Source organism: Nomascus leucogenys, chromosome 22a (assembly GCF_006542625.1).
Source record: "Nomascus leucogenys isolate Asia chromosome 22a, Asia_NLE_v1, whole genome shotgun sequence".
In the NCBI taxonomy this organism is placed as follows: Eukaryota; Metazoa; Chordata; class Mammalia; order Primates; family Hylobatidae; genus Nomascus; species Nomascus leucogenys.
Window position 1 is genome coordinate 100,799,907 of NC_044402.1, and position 20,436 is coordinate 100,820,342.

The following is a 20,436-nucleotide window of genomic DNA, read 5'->3' on the forward strand; positions in this document are numbered from 1 at the left end:
ACCAATAGTAATTGTGGTCATCAGCAATATTCACTATATCAAGGAACTTTCAAAAGCACCTCCTTTGTTCCCCTGACAGTATAAACTCTGCAAGGTCAAAAAGCAGTTTCCACATCCTCTGAATATTGCTATCAGATACATTTTCTAAAATAATCTGGAGACAGGTGGTGGCCCTCAACTGTTCAGAAATTTATTAAAGGCCTATTGTGTACCAGACTCTAGAGGGACAGAAACGACAGTCCCTGTTTAGTAGGAGACAGACACATAATCTAATATTTTCCTGCTCAAAAACTTCAAATATTGAGGAAAATCACACTTAACATTTACCTCCTCCCTCTAGCTTTTCAGTGATGCTGTGTGGTTCTGCAGAAATCAGATAATGGGGCTAAAATGTGTACATTCCCTATTGTGTAGCCTTAACTTTTCTGAAACTCATTTTGTCTTTAATCTCAACACATTGGGAGACCAAGGTGGGAGGATAGCTTGAAGCCAGGAGTTTGAGACCACCCTGGGCAACATAGTGAGACCTCATCTTTACAAAAAAACATTTTTTAATTAGCCGGGTATGGAATGCATGCCTGTAGTCCCAGCAAGTTACTCCGGAGGCTGAGGCAGGAGGATTGCTTGAGCCCAGGAGTTGGAGGCTGCAGTAATCCAAGATCGTGCCACTGCATTCTAGCCTGGGTGACAGAGCAAGACCCTATCACTACAAAAATTAAAAATTGGAAAATTTGAAAAATTTGAAAGAAATGTAAAAAGCAATGAAATCACATATGTGAAAATACTTCCTAAATTCTAACATAAGGCATTATTAACAAAACAAATCCTTCATTAGGTCTCCACTGCCAGCCTTAGGCTATCCATGAAACAACTAACCAGTTTTAATCAGGGCAAACCTGTTTTCAACACAGATTATGTGAAAGGGTATAGTCACTAACCGTTTTTTAAATATATGAACAATACTTAAATATCCTACTTATCATTATTTCTAAGCATCTCCTGATCCAACTGTATAAACCTACTTCTCAAATCACTATTTATAAAGCTTTCATTTTTTTTTTCCAGGAAGAGCAATGGGTTATGATGAATTACCAACTCTTTTAGGGTTTGCACAGTCTGGTATTAAGAAAAATGTTTTTCCATGTAAAGTGAAGCTAGCCCCCAGGGAACCACACCCAAGTAATGTTTATGTCACTCGAGCATGTTGAATTTGACTTTGACTCCTGATATCCATAAGGGTGCATCTTCCCCTTCCCTATTGCAGCCGCCCCGGCCTTCAGTAGTTATCCAAAGTCACTCCTCTTACAAAGAGTAAGTGTGCTAAATGGATTTCCCTTAAACTACTTGATGCAAAGAAATGGAGGATGTCAACGGAATCACCCATGATTAATTGTCAACATGTTTCCTGCCCAGCAACTCAAAATGTCCTAAATCAAGCAATACTAATAATGCCCAGATTGGTAGTTCTGAAAATTCACTATGGTCTTTGATTTCCACAATGCCTGGATTCTCTATAATAGCATTTTCAAAAGTAACTGAATATTTTATATATTCCACAGGACAGTCATCATGGATCTTCAATTAAATAATCACTTTTTCTAGCAAAGTAAGCAACCTATCTAAAAAGTTGCTAGTGGATGGATAGTTATCCAAAATTGATTTAATTATTTCCTACTTTATCTGCACAAGAAAGCAATTTTGTAAGTGAAAACGGATAACCTAAATAAACTAATAAGTTTTCAAACTACTACAGGGCTCCACGGCTTTAAAAAGTACAGACACAGAAAATACCACTTTTTATGGAAAAGTTTTATTTTATTTTGTAAAACGTAATGTTTTGAGTATACTTACTTTACTCTTTCAAAGCAATGCAAGTACAATGATAAGCATTTGAATAAAAAGTACCCTGTTTTATGAGCTTATTTTTTAACATAGTGAAGGCATACTCTCACTGAAAGTAGAAATATGTGATCCAATTACAAAACATAACACTTACAAATAAACACACACAACTGAATAGTCATGAAAAAATAGAGGATTAGTCAAAATATTCTGTTTAAAAATATTAAATTCAAGTTACATGGAAATTTTATGCATAAAAATCATATTGTATAATCAGAATGAATCTTCAGTGGTCATTTCTGAAAAACAAATACTAACTTTAGTTAACAAGTTAAACTTTTACTTCTCTTTTTCAAAGTATTTTCAAAACTTCACTATTCAGATTAAAATAGGATATTTTAACCATTTACTTCAAAGACATATTATATAATTCTAATCCCAAGAGATCTTCTTGTGGTGTTTATAAATAAATCTACTAACAGAAAAGAGTAAGAAAAGCCAATCTAGGAAAGAAAATCGTTCAATTAAGTGAGAGTCAAAGTGCCAATTCAGTCTATGGGTGTTTTTCCTCCCCATCATTTCTTTTCATGTTGCCTTTGGAGACAGAGTAATTTGTAGGCAGCTCACCTTGATCTACATTTTCTCTTTCTAATCTCTCTTGGCTGTGACATAGTACAGGGAACCACTAATATCACCCCCTCCATTTTGCCAGACAGTAATACCTAAGGCCCAACCTCATGCCCATCCTCGGGTTGCAACAAGTAACGTTTACTTCAGCAACAAAGTGGACCTCTCTAGAGATTATTTTTTGTGCTGTCTTGTTGCCTTAATACGAATTAATCATTAAAAAATAAATTGAAAACCAGAAATTCAAACTGTCCATAGACAAATAATCACTTAAAAGTTGGGAAAATGAGAAATGGAGCCTTAACCACTTAAAGTCTCCCCTCCTCCATTCCTAGCTCACACAATTCCAGGAACAGAATCCTAAACATAAGCTTCCCCTCTACTGCATTAAGAAAGTGTCACTTCTTTGCATCGAATGGGTTGAAAGCTTTGGGAGATGAACGGGAAATTTCAAGTCCACCATTTTCATCAATTTCCCTTGTCCTTCCCGTTCTCAGTCCGCACTCCCAAGGCACAGGCAGCTTCGCCGGGAAGTGGCTTGAGGGAGTTGGCCTGCCTCGTGGCTGTGGGGGTGGGCAGGGAAGGCGCGGTGGCACACAGCGGAGTCCTCTTCAGCTTTATCACCCGCTGGGGTGTAGGCTTCTTGTCAGAGAGTAGCACCTTAGCTGGAGGTAAGTGCGTGCCTCCATTTTCAGTGCTCGCAGCCCCAGGAGAAGCCTGAGGATGCCCAGGTGCCCCCGTGCCCACCAGGGCCATGGCTCTGGAAGGTGCAGAGCACTGAGCTGCCTTTCTGCGGCTACCACTTTGAAACCGGTTTGCTGTCGCCCCAGCCGACATCTGGATGGCACTGGCTGGAGACACCGTGACTGAGGCCGAGTTCTTGACTTTAATTTGGGTACTTGTGGAAGGGCCCAAAAATCTAACTGGCTTAGGACCAGTCTTATAGTTCACACCTTCGTCCGCTTCATTGAACGTTATCAGTCGCCTAGAAATACAGAAGTGTGTCATTTTCCACATGTATAGTTTTAGTAACTCATGAAAACATCTCCAAAGTTTACCTTCAGCATTAACAGAAAGGCTTTGGTCAAGAATTAAAGAGTCAAGAGGTTTATGGGCACCTACCTCATCTCTCATCTCCCACCAAGGTCAGTAAGCAAGTTTACAAAAGATTGGTCTCCATTTGAATACGAATTATGTAAACTCACACATAATATTAATACCAGCAAATTAAAATTTGGCACGTTACATAAGAATTATACAATATATCACCCTGTTCCCAAGTATCATGATGTGACCTACAGGATAACCAGAAATATCACAAATTGTTTTTCCCAGAACTGCAGTTTTAAGAGATTTAGTGAAGAAAAAAAAAGATTTCACAATCAAATAAATATTAGAAATATTGTTTGAAATAGTTTGGCTGCATGTCCCCTCCAAAGCTCATGTTGAAATGTGATCCCCAATGTTGGAGGTGGAGCCTGACAGAGGTGTTTGGGTCATGGGGGAGGATCCCTCATGAATAGCTTTGTGCCCTCTCCCATGGTAATGAGTGAGTTCTCGCTCTATTCGTTCACGTGGGAGCTGGCTGTTGAAAAGCCTGGCATCTCTTGCTGTCTCTCACCATGTGACACATCTGCTTCCCTTCACCTTCTGCCATGATTGTAAGCTTCCTGAGGCCTCACCAGAAGCATATGCTGGCCCTAACCTTCTTGTACAGACTGCAGAACCATGAGTCAAAATAAACCTCTTTTCTTTATAAATTACCCAGCCTGATATTCCTTTATAGCAATGCAAAATTAATAAACTGCTGCATATCTGTTTCTCCTCTTGAAGCTTTAAAATTCATGTTAACATATTAAAGATTATGAAAGGCCTATACTAAAGATATCTGTATTTCCCAATCATTCTATAGTGAAACCTTTGATGGCCAGTAAAATTTGCATTCTTTGGAACCCATTTTGGGGACTGCTAGAACAGTCATGGACAAACCTTCAAAGATTCCAGAACTGAGTTTACCATTCATTATAAAAAGCCTACAGGGGAACATTTTTTTAAATGACCTTAAAACTGTCAAACAATCATTGTCAAAACCTTGCCTGCTCCTTCAGCTTCACTTCCTGAGGACCACCCCGAGCATGAAAGGGGACTGCAATCCTCTCACTCTGCTCTCTTGAAAGTCCGCATAGCATCAGTGTGTCGTTAGAGGAGATCACAACTTAGTGAACTCCCATTCTTGGAAATGGGATCATAATAACATGGTTATTTGAAAATTGCCATCTGTAGCAAAGATTGCAAATGTAATATATTCAACCCTAAATCCCTACTGAACATTTTCCCTGGTGACTAGATGGCTCCTTGGGTCCTTACAAGTGCTTCTCAGTCATCGTCATCGTTATCCTGTTGATGCATCAAAAATAATGCTTCATAAACTTGTAGAGGAAAGATAACTAACACAGAGGAGGGTCTCTGTAAACCACTTCTGCCTGCTATGTTTCCATCTACATCTGCCACCAGACTCCACACTGAGGTTTCTCAACCTTGGCACTATTACCATTTTGGTCACATAATTCTTTGTTCTGGGGGGCTGCCCTGTGCACTGTAGGATGTTTAGCAGCATCCTTGGCCTCTACCCTCTAAAGGCCAGTAGCAACTCCCACCCCACAGTGTGTCAACTAAAAGTGTTGCCAAACATTGTCAAATATCCCCTGGGAGGCAAAATCACCCCTAATTGAGAACCACTGCTTTTGACTCAAAATATATTTGCTAACTATAGGCTCAAAAGGCAAAATAAATGATAATAAAATTATAGCTTTTAAGAAATAAGATCTGTTTTTGACAAATGATGGTTAACTACTACAAACTGAATAAGCATCTCTGCATTTCAGTGAAAGACCCAGAGGGCAAATGTAAGAAAGTAGTCTGAAATTCCATACGGGCATTCAATTAAATTGTAGAACATGTGATCAAGAAATCAGAACATCTGAAGGCCATGAATAAAACCCAGACACTGTAAAAAAAATGTGATTTTAAGTGTATTTAAAACACAGTGAAAGACACAGCTGTGGAGTGAATTTAATGCTAATAATTTCATGGAACACAGGAAAATACCATTAAATAAAAGTGCTATTTGTGGCAATAGGAAACAGAAAGGAACTCAGAATAAGTCACAAGAAATTTCAAGTATTAAGTCTAAATAGATTTGTTTTTTCCTATTGCCAATAAAGCCTGGGATTTCACTTCGGTGGGGCAAAAATATTTACCACAGCATTCCCACTGTGTCCACTAGTAATTTTAGAATCACTCTTTCAGTAAGAACATGTTATACATGCAGTTACAAAGAATTATTCCCACTTTTTACATAGTTTTGGTAACTTCATATTTATCAAGATCTATATTTTGATGGTAAGACAGAATATTCAAATAGGTGATTAATAAGCTTAGTAAGGTCAAGAATTATTATTCATTTTCCCTTCACAAAGACAGTAAAAATGTCAGCGATTAAAAAACAAAACAAATAATCAACACAGCATAGATAACCTCTTTCGAATTGGAGCCATGTGACGCAGGCTTCCAAGTAAAGGCCGTTCTTCTAGAGTCCAACACTCTATCAGCTCATGAGGCACCCGCCAGTAGCTAACACCTGGAAGGTAAAAAGAGATAATTAAGACAGCTACCATCCACTGCAAAATGCTGAGCAACACTGTTTCACCTAAGACCTGCCGGAGTCTGAGGTTCATGCCTCCCATTTGGCAAAGGGAGGTGTGCACAACATGAACAGGAAGCGCTCACACGAGGAGCTAGGGCCAGGGAGCAACGCAGCTCACGACCTGGGTCAGGAAGAGCTGGCCACCAGCTTTGCCACTGATTAGCTGAGAAGATTCAGCAGGTTATTATGCATACTCAGGGCAGCTGAGAGCGAGGGCTCAGGCTCCAGCAAAGCCTGTGTGGGTCTGAATCTCCATCTCTCACTCACTAGTCATGTCACCTTGGGAAAGTTACTTTTCCAGGCCTGAATTTTCTCAGCTGTGAAATGATGACAATAATAGTATGTACCTTGAAGGACCACTGTGATGATTAAGTGAGTTAATAAATGCAAAGTGCTTAGAACAGGGTCTAGCATGGACTAAGCACTCAAAAACTGTCAAGTACCTTTATTCCCAGTCTTAGTCGTACGGAGTAGTATAAGTATTGTATAGGGGGTGGGTTGTAACACTTGCCCTATCTACTTCACTGGGTTGCTGTGACATCAAATCAGGGGAACTTTGTGAACTACTCTGAAAATGGCAACCACTGTACAAATATGAGATATCACCACCCGATAACCACCTTTTCCAACAAGAATCTGAGCTAGTGAGTTAGGCAAAAATGCCATTCAAATTCATTTTAATTTTTAAATCTGTTATGTTTTTTATTAAAAGCTGAAATATGTATTCTTGAAGCCTCGAAAACATTATGCTAAGTGAAAAACACCAAACATAACAGGTCACATATTGTATTGTTCCATTTGTAGAGATATCAAGAGTAGGTAAATCCATTGAGACAGAAAGCAGACTGCTGGTTGCCAGGGGCCGTGGGAGACAGTGGAGTGGGGAGTGACCGCTTAGGGGGTTCCTTTTGGGATGATGAAATGTTTAGAACTGCAGAGAGGTAATGATTGCACAACATTATGAATGTAGTAAATACCAATGAAATGTATGCTTTAGTTAATTCTGTTATGTGAATTTCCATCCCAACTTTTTTTTAAAAAAGAAACATAAATATATACACATGAAAAAAGCTCAAAGAATTATGTTGAATAAAAATTGTTTGGAGTAATCTAAGTCCCAATAATGGATTTGTTGTCTTCTTATTAAAGTTCTGGTAACAATAACAATTTAGCAAGCTGGGCATATAAATCATTATAATAATAGACATATCTGATACTCAAATAACTCTATGATCCTCATTTTAAAACAACTTACTGGAACTGCTTGATCACACTCCAAAACCTACACATAATCAAGATGTAGACCACTTCTATCACCCCAAAAAGTTTCCTCATACCCCTTAGCAATCAATGTCCCCTCCACTTTAAATGTTATGCAACCAACTTTATTAATCTTTGTCTTTATGATTTTTGAGCTTTTAATTTCTTTCCCTATTGAGAAATCAATTATTTGCTTACATTTCCTTTTTTCTTTCATAAAACCATCTGAGACTATTTTGACAAATAATGAGGTTAAAGTTTTGTTTTTCCTCCCAAGCATATTTCTCAACTGTTTATTAAAATACTGATATTTAATACTTTTTTACCACATAGTACTTTTACTAATTTTACTAGTGTTTACCCTTGATCGCTGCTCTATTCTTATACCAGAGGCACATGGCTTTTGATTATTATAGGTCTATAGCATGTTTTACTATCAAATAGAGCTAGACTCATCCCCCTAATTACTTCTACTCCCCAAAATGTTATTGGCTATTTTACCTATTTATTCTTTCAGCGGAATTTTAGAATCATTTCTTCAAGATTCCAAAAGAGTCCCATTGACATTTTGATAGACCTATAATTTAATCTGAGAAGAACTGACATCTTTATAACATTCAGATTTCCCACTCAGGATCATGGTATGTCTCACCATTATCTCCATGTCTTCTTTTTTATGGATGGATAAATACATTTTAGCAGTTTTCTTCAGAAAAGACCTAAGCATTTCTTGGGTAGTCAGTCCCGAGGACACTCCTAGTTATTTTATGTTTTGCTTATTGCTATAGTGAATGGGAGTTTCCCTTATAATTTTTAATTGATTTATCATAGGTAAGCTGCTGATCCGTGTATACTTATATTGTATCCAGCTAGTTTAGCCTACTAAATTCAGCACTTACAATATTTTCAGTTGATTATTTGAGGTTTTCTAAAAAGACATTATCTACAAATAACAATGACTCTTCTTCTCCTTTCCAAGAGTTTTTTCTCTAACTCCTGTTTCCTATCTTATGGATTTTCACACGCCTTCCGGAACTTTGTTAAATCACAATGATGCCTCATTACGTGCTTTCAAAATGGATAAAATCAGTTGCATGCTTTTTAAAAGGTATCAACCCCAGTTTTCTGCTTCAACTTTTTTTTTTTTTTTTTGAGATGGAGTCTCACTCAGTGGCCAGGCTAGAGTGCAGTGGCACGATCTCAGCTCACTGCAACCTCCGCCTCCTGGGTTCAAGCGATTCTCCTACCTCAGCCTCCTGAGTAGTTGGGACTATAGGCTAATTTTTGTATTTTTAGTAAAGACGGGGTTTCACCATGTTGGCCAGGATGGTCTCAATCTCATGACCTCATGATCCGCCTGCCCCAGCCTCCCAAAGTGCTGGGATTGCAGGCGTGAGCCACCGTGCCCGGCCCTCCTTCAGCTTTCTAAGTCAGTGGGCTCTTGGACATCTTGCCAGTCCAGAGGCACAAACAGAGACACAGAGAACACCATGGAGTTTGTTCTCCAACTTGAGCATAAGTGTCTCAAAGTAAATTAAATATAAAATAGAAAGCTGAAAGATGTCATCCTGCCTGCTCGAGGGGTATGACTAAGAAAGGAAAAAGGAAGGAAAGTGAGGGGGCAAAGTTGAGGAAAGGAAGGACTGGAGCTGGCATGACACCTGAAGGAGGAACAGCTAATAGAGTTTTTTGTTTTGTTTTGTTTTGTTTTGAGACAGAGTTTCGTTTTTGTTGCCCAGGCTGGAATACAATGGTACAATCTTGTCTTACAGCAACCCCCGCCTCCCGGGGTTGAAGCCATTTTCCCACTTCAGCCTCTCAAGTAGCTGGGATCACAGGCATGCGCCACCATGCCCGGCTAATTTTTTGTATTTAGTAGAGATGGGGTTTCACCATGTTGGTCATGCTGGTCTCAAACTACTGACCTCAGGTAATCCACCTGCCTCGGCCTCTCAAAGTGCTGGGATTACAGGCATGAGCAACTCCACCCAGCCGATGCTGTTTTTAAAAGCCTCTTCCTCTCCTTTTATGTCTTGCTCTGTCATCCAGGCTGGAGTGCAGTGGTATGATTATAGCTCACTCCACCCTGAAACTCCTGGGCTCAGGCAATCCTCCTGCCTCAGCCTCCCAAGTAGCTGGGACAATAGGTGCATGACACCAGGCCCAGTTCTTTTATCTATTATGTGACTGGCAGTCAGTCTTTACTAGCTTTTAGGATTATTTGAGGATGGAATATGTCTTATTTATCTTTGGATCCAATTTTAGGACTTGTTATCATACTTTGCACCTAACAGACACTCAGTACATGGTTGTTAATTAAAAAAAAAATGCTTAGGCATAGAACAGAACATGTAACCTTCTGTGATCCTTATGAAAGTGTCAAAGCCCTTCTGATACTCAGTTTCCTCATCTATAAAATAGGAATGGTAAGTAGTGTACAGGATTGTGTTAGGACTAAGAGATACTGAATGTAAACTACTTATCGAGGATATAAAACAGCATTATTATTACCAACTCTCACTCTGTAGTTTGAGAAAAATGAACAGTTTTCAAAGTGTACATTTAAAGATTATTGTAATTATTTTATAAGGGCTCTTTAGACATCTTCCCCAACATTATTTTCTCTCCCTTTCCTTGATTACATATTTTATGCAAATTTGAAGTATTTTTCCAATGCACAGTAGGTACTAAATGAACTCTTATTTAATTAAATAAGCCTAGCTAACAAAGGCATACTTAAAGTTACTGAATTATAAACTATTAATAATATCTAGCAACTGATGGGATTTAAAGATTTGTAAGTAAACTGCCTCAGTGTTATCATGAGATGACAAATACATCGACACACTCAAAAGAATACTTTCTAAAAAAAAAGAAATGCAGTATTTGAGCTTACTTTGTCTTATTTTTTTTTTTTAGAAAAAGTCCACCTGCTTCCATGAAATAAAAGAATTGCACTGTACCTTTTCCTTCCCAAGCATCAAAGGCATCCATCATTTTCTTCAACTCTGCTACTGAATAATAGCTCCAAATGTACTGAACATTATTTCCCGCCTCTCTAGAAATATTGCAAAAAGTAATGAAAATATACTACCTAGGTATGGATGTGTATATATACATACAGCTAATATACATTTAATAAGAGCTTGTTAATTAAGGGAAAAAATATGTAAGCACTGAGTAGTTGTTCTGTGATCCTTAAGTATACATATGCTTACATAGATACATATGTACACATTATATAATATACTAACCTATATTTTGATCTCTTTTTATCATAGTAGAGTATTTTATTAATTCCACAATATGCACCATGTAGATAAATCAACATATCTTTAATATCAAGTTTTTTAGAAAAATCAGCAAACTCCAATGAACTTAGAAAATATTCACGTTTGACCAGCATTATGCCAGGCACTTACATATCTTACATAGAAGCATCCCTATCTGTAAAGAATTCAGAAACTGATGACATATTTAATCATCTCAAAAGGCAAGCTTAAGTGATCCTGCATTAGTCACTAATATTCGACCCAATCCCATCTGCCAGAGAATTTTTTTAAAAATTGCTAAGTGAATTAACCAATGTAAATAACATTACAGGAAAAATATTAAGTAATAACTCTTAAGAATTTAAGATGTTCAAGTCATAAAATTCTAAAGCTGGAAGGGACCAGGAAGTGCTTTGTCATTTCTCAGAAGAAGACACCAAGGCAGGCCGGCCCTGAGTCACTCAGTAGGCCTGCTGACTTCTTCTGCCAATGTTTCTATGGTCTGGGAAGACACCAGGCATGTGGCTTTTCTTTTTTCTTTCTCTTCTTTTCTTTTTAAGCCTCTCGGTGGCGGGATTCTGATGCAGACTCCCAGTTGAGAACTACTGCACTAGATCATGCAGATGGCCTGCAGCTTATCCATACTGTATGGGAAATGATCTTAATTATAATTTCCTCATGAAGCAGGCCTATCTCAACTGCTATGATGGCTCACTCTGTCTCCTGAGAGGTGTTAATGGTCTTTTCTAGTCAAGCACATTTCATTCAGAAACACCTCTTAGAAAAGACCAGGACTTTATTTTGTTCTTTTTCACATTTAAATTTGGACATACCTTTTAAAAATGCTTTTGCTGTGAATTCTTCCTCCCAGCTGCTTATCAATAGCGTCTGTTCCATCAGTTTTTGTGGCATATACACCAATAATTCTACTCTCACAGCTTGCACCAGATGTGTTAAGATAGTGGAGAACCCAAACTGTTGGTTTATTGCAGACTAAGCCATATGAATCACAGAAATCTGTTAAAGCCTAAAGCAAAAAGTATATATAAAATTTGAATTTAATTCTAGAGCAAAATAAAAATGAATATGCTCCATTACTTTCATGTAAAAGCTGAAATTCTAGTTGATCATAAGGGAAATAAAAAGATTATAAATTTCAGGGAAGTCTTTATACCTTTAAAAATCAAACATACATTTTTTTTAATTAAATCGGGGCGGCAAGGACAATCACAAAAAATACCCCCCAAAAACCCAACACCTCTTCATCTACAGAATCCTTTTCCACACGGAAATTCCATTTTATTTCTTACTCCTTTAGTCTGCCAACATCCCTTTTAATTTTATAATCTTTATAAGATCATTCCTCCACTGCCAACATCGCTTTTAATTTTGAAATCTTTGTATAATAACTAAAATGTAGACCTTTTTCTTTTCCCTTTAGAGTAATTTCCCCAAATTTTCCCATTTGACACAATCTTCCATTCACCTTCTACTGACTAACCCTATGGTTGGTCCTTATTTTTAGCTCCAAATTCTAATCATGGACTAACCAGATTGATTTTTCTTTTACACTGAAAGATATGAATATGTAAACTCAATATCTAAACTCAATATATGCTGCCTGAACTCATTTGGCACTTATCCACCTATTCATTCATTCATTTGAATATTAAGTTCCTACTCTGTGCTGAGCTCTAAGGTCCTGAAGATATAACGATGAACAATGGTGAGACAGGGTCCCAGTCCTCATAGAGTTTATAGCTAACACAGAAGACAGACATTGAATAAGTCACCAGCACCCTGTGTTAAGAAGTGCCACCAGGACCAGGTGCAGTGGCTCACGCCTGTAATCCCAACCCTTTGGGAGGCCGAGGCGGGTGGATCACCTGAGGTTGGGAGTTCGAGACCAGCCTGACTAACATGGAGAAACCCTGTCTCTACTAAAATACAAAATTAGCTGGGTGTGGTGGTGCATGCCTGTAATCCCAGCTACTCGGGAGGCTGAGGCAGGAGAATTGCTGGAACCCAGGAGGCGGAGGTTGCGGTGAGCTGAGATCATGCAGTTGCACTCCAGCCTGGGCAATAAGAGCAAGACTCCATCTCAAAAGAAAAAAAAAAAAAAAAAAAAAAAAGAAGTGCCACCAGTGAGACCACACGGTGCTCCAGGGCAGACATCAGAAGGGTTTCACCCATTGAAGCTGCCAGGGCCTTCCCTGGGAGGAACAGCTTTACTGCTGTAAGTACTCTGGACAGCTACTTTGTTGTGTTCACTGTCATATCCCAAGTGTCTGGAATAGCGCCTGACACAAACAAGATGCCTAGTATTTGCTGACTCAGTGAATGAAAATGGGGCCCTACCATGTCTTGCACTTTCATTTAATATTGCTATCTAACTCCTGTATTAGTTTGGAATTTTACTTACACATACATCTACAAGAATTCCCAACTATACTATAAACTTCAAGGGCAAAGAACTGCATGTTGTATTTCTTGGTGTCCCACGCAGCCCCTTGTACAGTGCCATACATGTCACAGGCACTTGAAACAAACATGTGTTGGCTGACAGCATGAATGTGCGCATGCTGTGTCCTTTTTGAATAAAAACCAGGAATAAAACACTAGAGAGCTGAGACTTCTGAAGATGAGCATTAACCCTCCCAACCTTCTAGTCAGGCCTCATTCTGCAGATGTGGCAACAGCAGGGAAAGACTATTGTTTGAAAATATAGTTGATGAATAACTTCAGTAGCAGAACCCATATAACTATGCAAATTCCTAAAGGGGATCTGGAACCAAATCAACTTTCTCTTCAGGCTGCACTCCTAATAACCAACCACCCACCAGCTTGCTTCCTAAACACTGACATCCAAATCAAAGAATTCAAACCAGTTCAGATCAGTTTTCACTATTAACAATTTTCTAAGAAAAATATTTCTTAGATGCTCAAAAGTGCTAATTAATAACACATATAATACTTTCAATAAGACAAAAACAGATAATTAGGATTTTCAAATTGTAAAGATCTTTAAAATGCAATTTAAAATAGAAGCATCTTAAAGAGGTTTACTGATCTCAAAGTGAATTAGCCAAACTAATGTTTTAAATTAGTAACAAACTACTACACTTACTAAATCAATAAGATGTTTTATTATTCATCAGGATCATTCTTTTCAAAAATCATTTTAGTAAATAAAATAATACCACTATGCCCTAACATAGTATAGTATTTCTCTTAATTTAAAAAGAATTTCAGGAGTTCTATAAAAAAGCCGTCAAAAAGTGTTAAATCTTCAATGAAGAATATAAACTCAATCAACCTTTGAGTGGCAATATACTTTCCAAGAATTTTGGCCTTAAAAAATGAGAAGTAGTAGTAAAGAAACATGCCTTCAAAATGTATAAAAACTATCTTGTTTGGTTAATGTGAAAACACAGGCTATGCAAAATAGTACATATTGCTTTGTGCATCATAAATATATATATCCAAAAACTTAAAAAAATGCCAAGACCTTTTTAAGTTCTATATTTGACCTTAAAGAATATGTCTCCATTTCATTGGCCAAATGGTCAGACAGGCTGTATGGATAAGGGATACCAAAGTAATCAGCCTCTTCCTGTAGGGCGATGCGGGTTTGCTCATCTGTGGGAATCTGAACTTCTCCATGAAGGTAATCCAAAAGGTATTTAAACAGACGTCCATCACGGTCAATAACACAAGCCCCTAGAAAACATTCAGTTCAAAAATGATTGTAGAGATTCTGTCGATCAATAAGATTTCAACAAATCAAACTAGGTTTGAGGACCTCTATAATTATAAATGTTTCTTTCTCACATGAAAGTTAACATCTAGTGTTCAAATAGGTTTATGTAATCTAAGCTAGACTTTTGGTTATTCAAACACCAAATATGATGTACCAGCAACCCTCTGCTTACAAATAGGTGATATTGTAACATAGAATCTGAATGAGTTGTGTGGGACAATCACCTGTAGTTCTATAATACTGCACATAAGTTTGAATGCAAATATCTATCACCAGGGTTGCCATGTTTGGTTGTATTGGTGTACTACATATACCACGGTAGGCCAAGTGGGCAAGAGAGGCTAAAACCAAACCCACACTCTGCTCACCAAGCCATGCACCCTGGCATGGAACTGCATCTTCCTGGATATAAGGGCAACCTTTTCTGATTTGTAAGCAAAGAAACTGAATGAGTCAGTGGTGGACCTTTGTGTTCTCACTACCATATGGGAAAATATATTCCGAGATCCATTTAGAACTTTGGATGCAATGACTATATTCCCACAATGGCCACTGCAAAAGCTAAGGGCACCCCACACTGCTGGTAGAAATAGAAGTTTACCCCTAACCTTATCTCAGCTGGACTAGAACAGGTATATGGAGGTGCTCACTAAAGAGAGCATGTGGGGTGCTCATCACTATGTCCAGTGTTTGCATATCAGCAAGATTACAAATCTGGGGTTCCTCGCTCCAGGCATGCCAGATGATTCGAATTACTGGGTTAGTCCTTTTGTACTATGAGAACCCAAACTTCAAAAAAGAAATGCTATGCTGGTACTGCTTTACAATAAAATATTTTTCTTAGATAATTTAGCAGAATTAAAAAAAAAAACAGAAAAACCTCTATATAAGGCTAGTCAGTAATTCCTCACAAAAGAAGGGATTAAGAAGGTAAAATTTAGGGGCAGAAAAGAAAACTAATTCCCTGCTTACCATCTTTGCCCCAACAGCCTTTCTGCCCAGGTAGATACCAAGCCCTGGGCACCAGCCACTGGTGATTTTTTTTCCCATTCTTTCAACTGCCATTTAACCAGCAAAGCAACCTCCTAACACCAGGGTTATTAACAGTAAAACAGTCCCTCATGTTCAAGACTCCTCAATCGTTCTCCTCCAACACAGAACCAAGAGTGGGTCTGGAGCTCATACGCAGGGCAAAAAACTTCATTTGTATTGATGAACTTTCTTTACAACCAGAGCAGGTTCAGTGAGTCCCAGAGCACTGGAAGCAGAGAGCAGCCCCAGAACCCTACCTGTGTGATTTACAGTTTCTTCTGAAACCCAGTTTTCAGTCTGCTGCCCCTTAGCCCCTGATAGTATCACTGCACAGACTTTTTCTCAGCCATGCACATCGGCCACACAGCAAGACTACACAGCTAGGCTAGGTGGTGAGCCCAACACTAATTCTACAATGACGATGGCTGCTCCTGTTAGCAATAAGGGCAGCTGCTTTCTCCAGACAAAACATTTTCTAATTTGAAGAACACAGAGAGAAGCAAATATATTTAATCAGCGTCAATATCATCACCCGAAGCTGCATGAAAGTAACAAGTTTCAAAATATAGTTAATCCCCATAATTAGGTTATGACCAGCCTTTATGAACTCTTACTTCTTTGTCAACTTTTAACAATATTATCACAGATTTTCAGAAGTAGTATTTAATTTCTCCATGTACTTAATGAATCTCCATAGAGTCCTAATGATCTCAGTAATTTGTATATTCATCTAGTACATTTCGTTGTAATTAGGAAAATCAAAGGGAATTTAAACTGGACCCTTGTGTTAATAAATATTCAGATCATGCTTTCGGACTTTAGGCATTTACCTGACTCATCTGTTTTTAGAGGAAAGCGACCACTGAACATAGATGCCAACATGGAGTCCTTGAAGCGGCACAAGGACTCCCGCCTGGCTGTGTAAATACAGCCACCCACGTTCAGTCGGAGAACATCTAGCACCTCTTCTTCTGCCTTGTGGCCTTCCATTTCTCCCCCAAGCACCTGAATTTTTGCCTCCCAACACTTTCAGAAACTTCAAAACAATGATGTCTTGGTCTCCTTCTGTAAAACAAAGGACAGTCATCCCTGCCATTTCCAACAAGACACTAAATAGTTAATATAATAAATATACTTTAACATGACTGAAAATAAATTCCTCAGTACTGGCATTATTGAATTGAAGGATTTTATATAATATAAGAGAATTTCGAGATATGCTAAGAAGTTGGAAAATGTTGGCTCAGAGGATTTGTAAAAGATAATAAACGACTAACAACTCAATCATTGCTGTTGAAATGACTGTTTAAACATGGTAATGCACTGTCTGTCACACAACAAACAAAGGAGAGGCCTGCTTATGATCTTCAGTATTCACATATCTTTTTAACCATGATAAGTCTGAGGGAGCCTCTAAACTGCAGAGATCAGTGGACAGCATGGAATTGAGCTGCTAGGCTCCTCCCCTCACCAGCTCTAGGATCTTGGGCAAATTTTTTCCTCTTCTATAAAATGGAGGCAGTGATGATGCCCAGCTCAAAGGACTATAAGAGGAATAATTAAAAGAACTTATAAAGCAGCAAAAGAGCAGAATCTGGCTCATGGTAACTATTCAATACATTATAAATATTATGCATAATGATATAAATTTAACCATAAGGTGTCTACTGAGGGACTTGATATTGACTCTGGAAATGTAAGGAAATAAAGGAGCAGGAATTATTAACAATGATAACTGTAATTCTTAAGTTAGGTAACTAAGGAATATATAATTTATCAACTGAGATTAGAATTCTTCTTTCAATTTAAAAAAATTTTTAAAACATGAGACAGGGTCTCGCTGTGTTGCCCAGGCTAGTCTTGAACTCCTGGGCTCAAGCAATCCCCCTGTCTTGGCCTCCCAAAGTGCTGAGTATATAGGCATGAGCTACCACACCCAGCCTGAGATCAGAATTCTATGTAGACCAGTAGCCAGACTAGTCTAGAACTACAAAAAACACATCCAAATCATCCAGCTTCTTCACTGTGAAATGGACGAAGCTTTAGGGAAGTTTTTGGAGTTTTTTGTTTGTTTGTTTTTTGAGATGGAGTCTTGCTCTGTAGCCCAGGGTGGAGTACAGTGGCGCAATCTCGGCTCACTCCCGGGTTCAAGCAATTCTCCTGCCTCAGCCTCCTGAGTAGCTGGGACCACAGGTACACACCATCATGCCTGGCTAATTTTTGTAATTTTAGTAGAGATGGCGTTTCACCATATTGGTCAGTCTGGCCTCAAACTCCTGACCTCAGGTGATTCACCCACCTCAGCCTCCCAAAGTGCTGAGATTAGAGGCATGAGCCACTGCGCCCGGCCTAGGGAATGTTTAAGGGTTAGATTTTTTTAATCCATTCTGGAGATCACAGAACCACAGGTGACAATGTGGTGTTTTCCCACCTAAAACAATACTATGATGAAAAAGGTACTCCCAATATTGAGAATCTGCAGTATCCACACATTTCATAGCAAGCTTAAAATGGCTGCCGAAAGGCTCAACTACATCTAGGTCAATTGACTTTTACTCAGTGACCAAGTAAGATTGTTTTGTAGATGCCAGCCAGTCTCCAATAAAATGGAAAGAGACCATTAAAATCTGAGGAAGACCATGTGTGTAGAACACGGTCAGCAACAGAAACCATTATGGGCCAAAGGTCCAGCCTTCCAAAACCACTTACGGATGTGACATCTTGCACTGCCTAGAAGTCCCGGGAGCAGCACTCCAAAGATCCATGTGTGAGAGCTACCTCTGAGGCATGGGATGGAACTTGTTCCCTCTGCCTCATTACTAGCTCCCTGGAATCCTATTTATTCTTCAATGCCCTCAGCAAACCTAATTTCTTGCATGACCGTCCCACGTATCCTTCTGCCCCCCAAGTTAGAATCCTTGCACAATTCTACGAATATACTTTGTGTGTCTGTCCACTTTTTACTCCACTTGTTTAATCCCTACTTTTTGGTCTGTAGGCCAAGGAAGCCAGGGCCTGTGTCACCCTTAATAACTCCCATTTACTGAATGCTTATTATGTGCTAGCCATTGTAAGAGACACTTGACACACATTACTTAATTCACACAAAAACTCTATTGGATGGGAATTACTGTCCCTGTTGACAGATGAGGACATTGGGGTAAAAAAAAGAGTGATGTGTACAGGGGCCACACAAGGGCTGACTGCTAGTAGGTTGTGGAGCCAGCCCCAATCCAGACAGGCAGGACGAACCCCAAGTTCTTCCTGCTTCACCCAACATCGGCTCCTCCAGCAGTTTCACCCCTATGGCTCCTGACCCAGCCCTTTCACTCTCTACACATCTGTCCATCTCAAGACTTGGCTACAATAACACAGCAGCACCCCGATCCTGAGGATTTAAGAGCTACTCCTCCTACCCCAACCTCAGGCAGTCTCTCCTAAGGACAGGAACATCACCATTCCAAGGCCACACCAGGGAGGCACTCCGCAGGCCCCATCCTCAAAATCACCCAGTTGGGCTCCCTGCTATGTGGAAAGTGTCCAACCCTCGGGGACAATGTCCCCCGGAGTGCGGTCCTATGATCACCTGCATCAAAACCATCAGGGACGCTTGGGAAAACGAAGACACTCCGGCCACAACACACAGTTCCTCAGAAAGTCTGAGGAGGGGTCGGGATCTGCCCGCGAACCCCACTTTGAAAAACATCGCTCAAGGGGCTCACACTCCTCTTACGAAGCGGGAAGAGCCGGGAGGATCTGGGGAGCCAGAAAGGCCCGCCACGGTCTTCCGCGGCCTAGAGACCCCAAATCGGCCGGAAGCCCGAGCCTGCAGCCCGGGACGCGCGCGTTACCAGCGCGGCCCGGGCCCTTCCTCAGGGCGCCCCGCCGCATTCCAGGCCCGCGGCCCATCCCGCGCCCGGCTCTTCCGCACCGGGGGGGGGGGGGGGGGGGGGGGGCGTGGGGGGGGCGGGTCGGCAGCTTCCAGACTGACCTGCGACCCGCCAGACCCTCGGCGCGGCCGCCGGACGCAGCGGGGCGGACGCGGAAGTGAACGCCTTCTCCGCTGCTCGGCAACTCGGAAGCAGAGCGGCCCCAGCGGCGCCCCCGTGCGGCCCGGCTCTGCGACAGCGGCGGCGGCGGCTCAGGGAGGGAGGGAGGCCACGCCCCGGGCACGCCACGCCACGCCACGCCCCGCCCCCAGACTGGTCTCTCCCCAGTGGGCCGCCTCGGAGTCGGGTGGGTCTTCCATTCCGGAGGTAAGGGAAACACACGGTAGAGAAGGCCAGGGCTGAACCTCCCGAGGGACGGTCTTGTGTGTTCAGAGGCTGGTTTTACAGGTGAACAGAAGAAACAGCCACAGAAGTTGCGATTGTCCAAGGTCACTTAATAAGTGGCAAGAATTAGGATGTTAACTGTTCTCACCTCCAGGTCAGTGCCCATCCCTCCAAACAGGGCTGCTCAGTGCCAACGTGTGTTAATATATTGCACTTGGATAAGTCTATCTGGATAGTGTCTGCAGCTTACAAAGCTTTTTCACACACAGCATTCTTGTTTAGTCTGTGTGACAGTGATATAAAGGGTGATATTTATTTTCCATTATAGCAAGGAAAATTGAGGCAAGAGCAAACATTTATTCAGCACTTTTGTACACCTGACACTGTGCTAAGTGCTTTGCATGCACTACTTAATTTCCTGTTAACGATAACCCTAAAAGAGTTCTTCCAGTTTCTAGCAGCATCTTACCTTGTGCAAGGTACTGTGCTAGATATTTCAAGAAAAATATAACAGTCCTGTTTTCAAGGTGCTTCCCCAAAATCAAAAACATTTGGTTCCAGATTTCCCTGACTGGCTCTTAAAAGAGAATAAGCCAAAGAGAGGTAAGTCAACCTGTCCCCTTAGATATTAACAGTCTTAGGAGAGAGGGAAGGTTTGTTCAA

General features: G+C 40.2%; 1 protein-coding gene across 4 annotated transcripts; it reads right to left on the reverse strand.

Annotated features, from left to right (window-relative positions):
- Positions 1–1,791: 1,791 nt before the first annotated feature.
- Positions 1,792–19,574, reverse strand: KCTD18 (potassium channel tetramerization domain containing 18). 4 transcript variants are annotated; one of them, XM_003253936.4, is made up of 7 exons: positions 19,491–19,574; positions 16,330–16,564; positions 14,216–14,427; positions 11,541–11,734; positions 10,399–10,493; positions 6,007–6,109; positions 1,792–3,454 (listed from the first exon to the last, which is right to left on the reverse strand). In XM_003253936.4, the coding sequence occupies exons 2-7, from the start codon at positions 16,487–16,489 to the stop codon at positions 2,938–2,940; spliced, it is 1,281 nt and encodes a 426-aa protein (XP_003253984.1). In that variant the 5' UTR covers positions 16,490–16,564; positions 19,491–19,574; the 3' UTR covers positions 1,792–2,937. The 4 variants fall into 4 exon arrangements, with proteins under 4 accessions (XP_003253984.1, XP_030659425.1, XP_030659426.1 ...); XM_030803565.1 differs by having other exon boundaries at positions 14,238–14,427; positions 19,491–19,552; XM_030803566.1 differs by having other exon boundaries at positions 14,238–14,427; positions 19,086–19,548.
- Between the last annotated feature and the right edge of the window lie 862 nt (positions 19,575–20,436).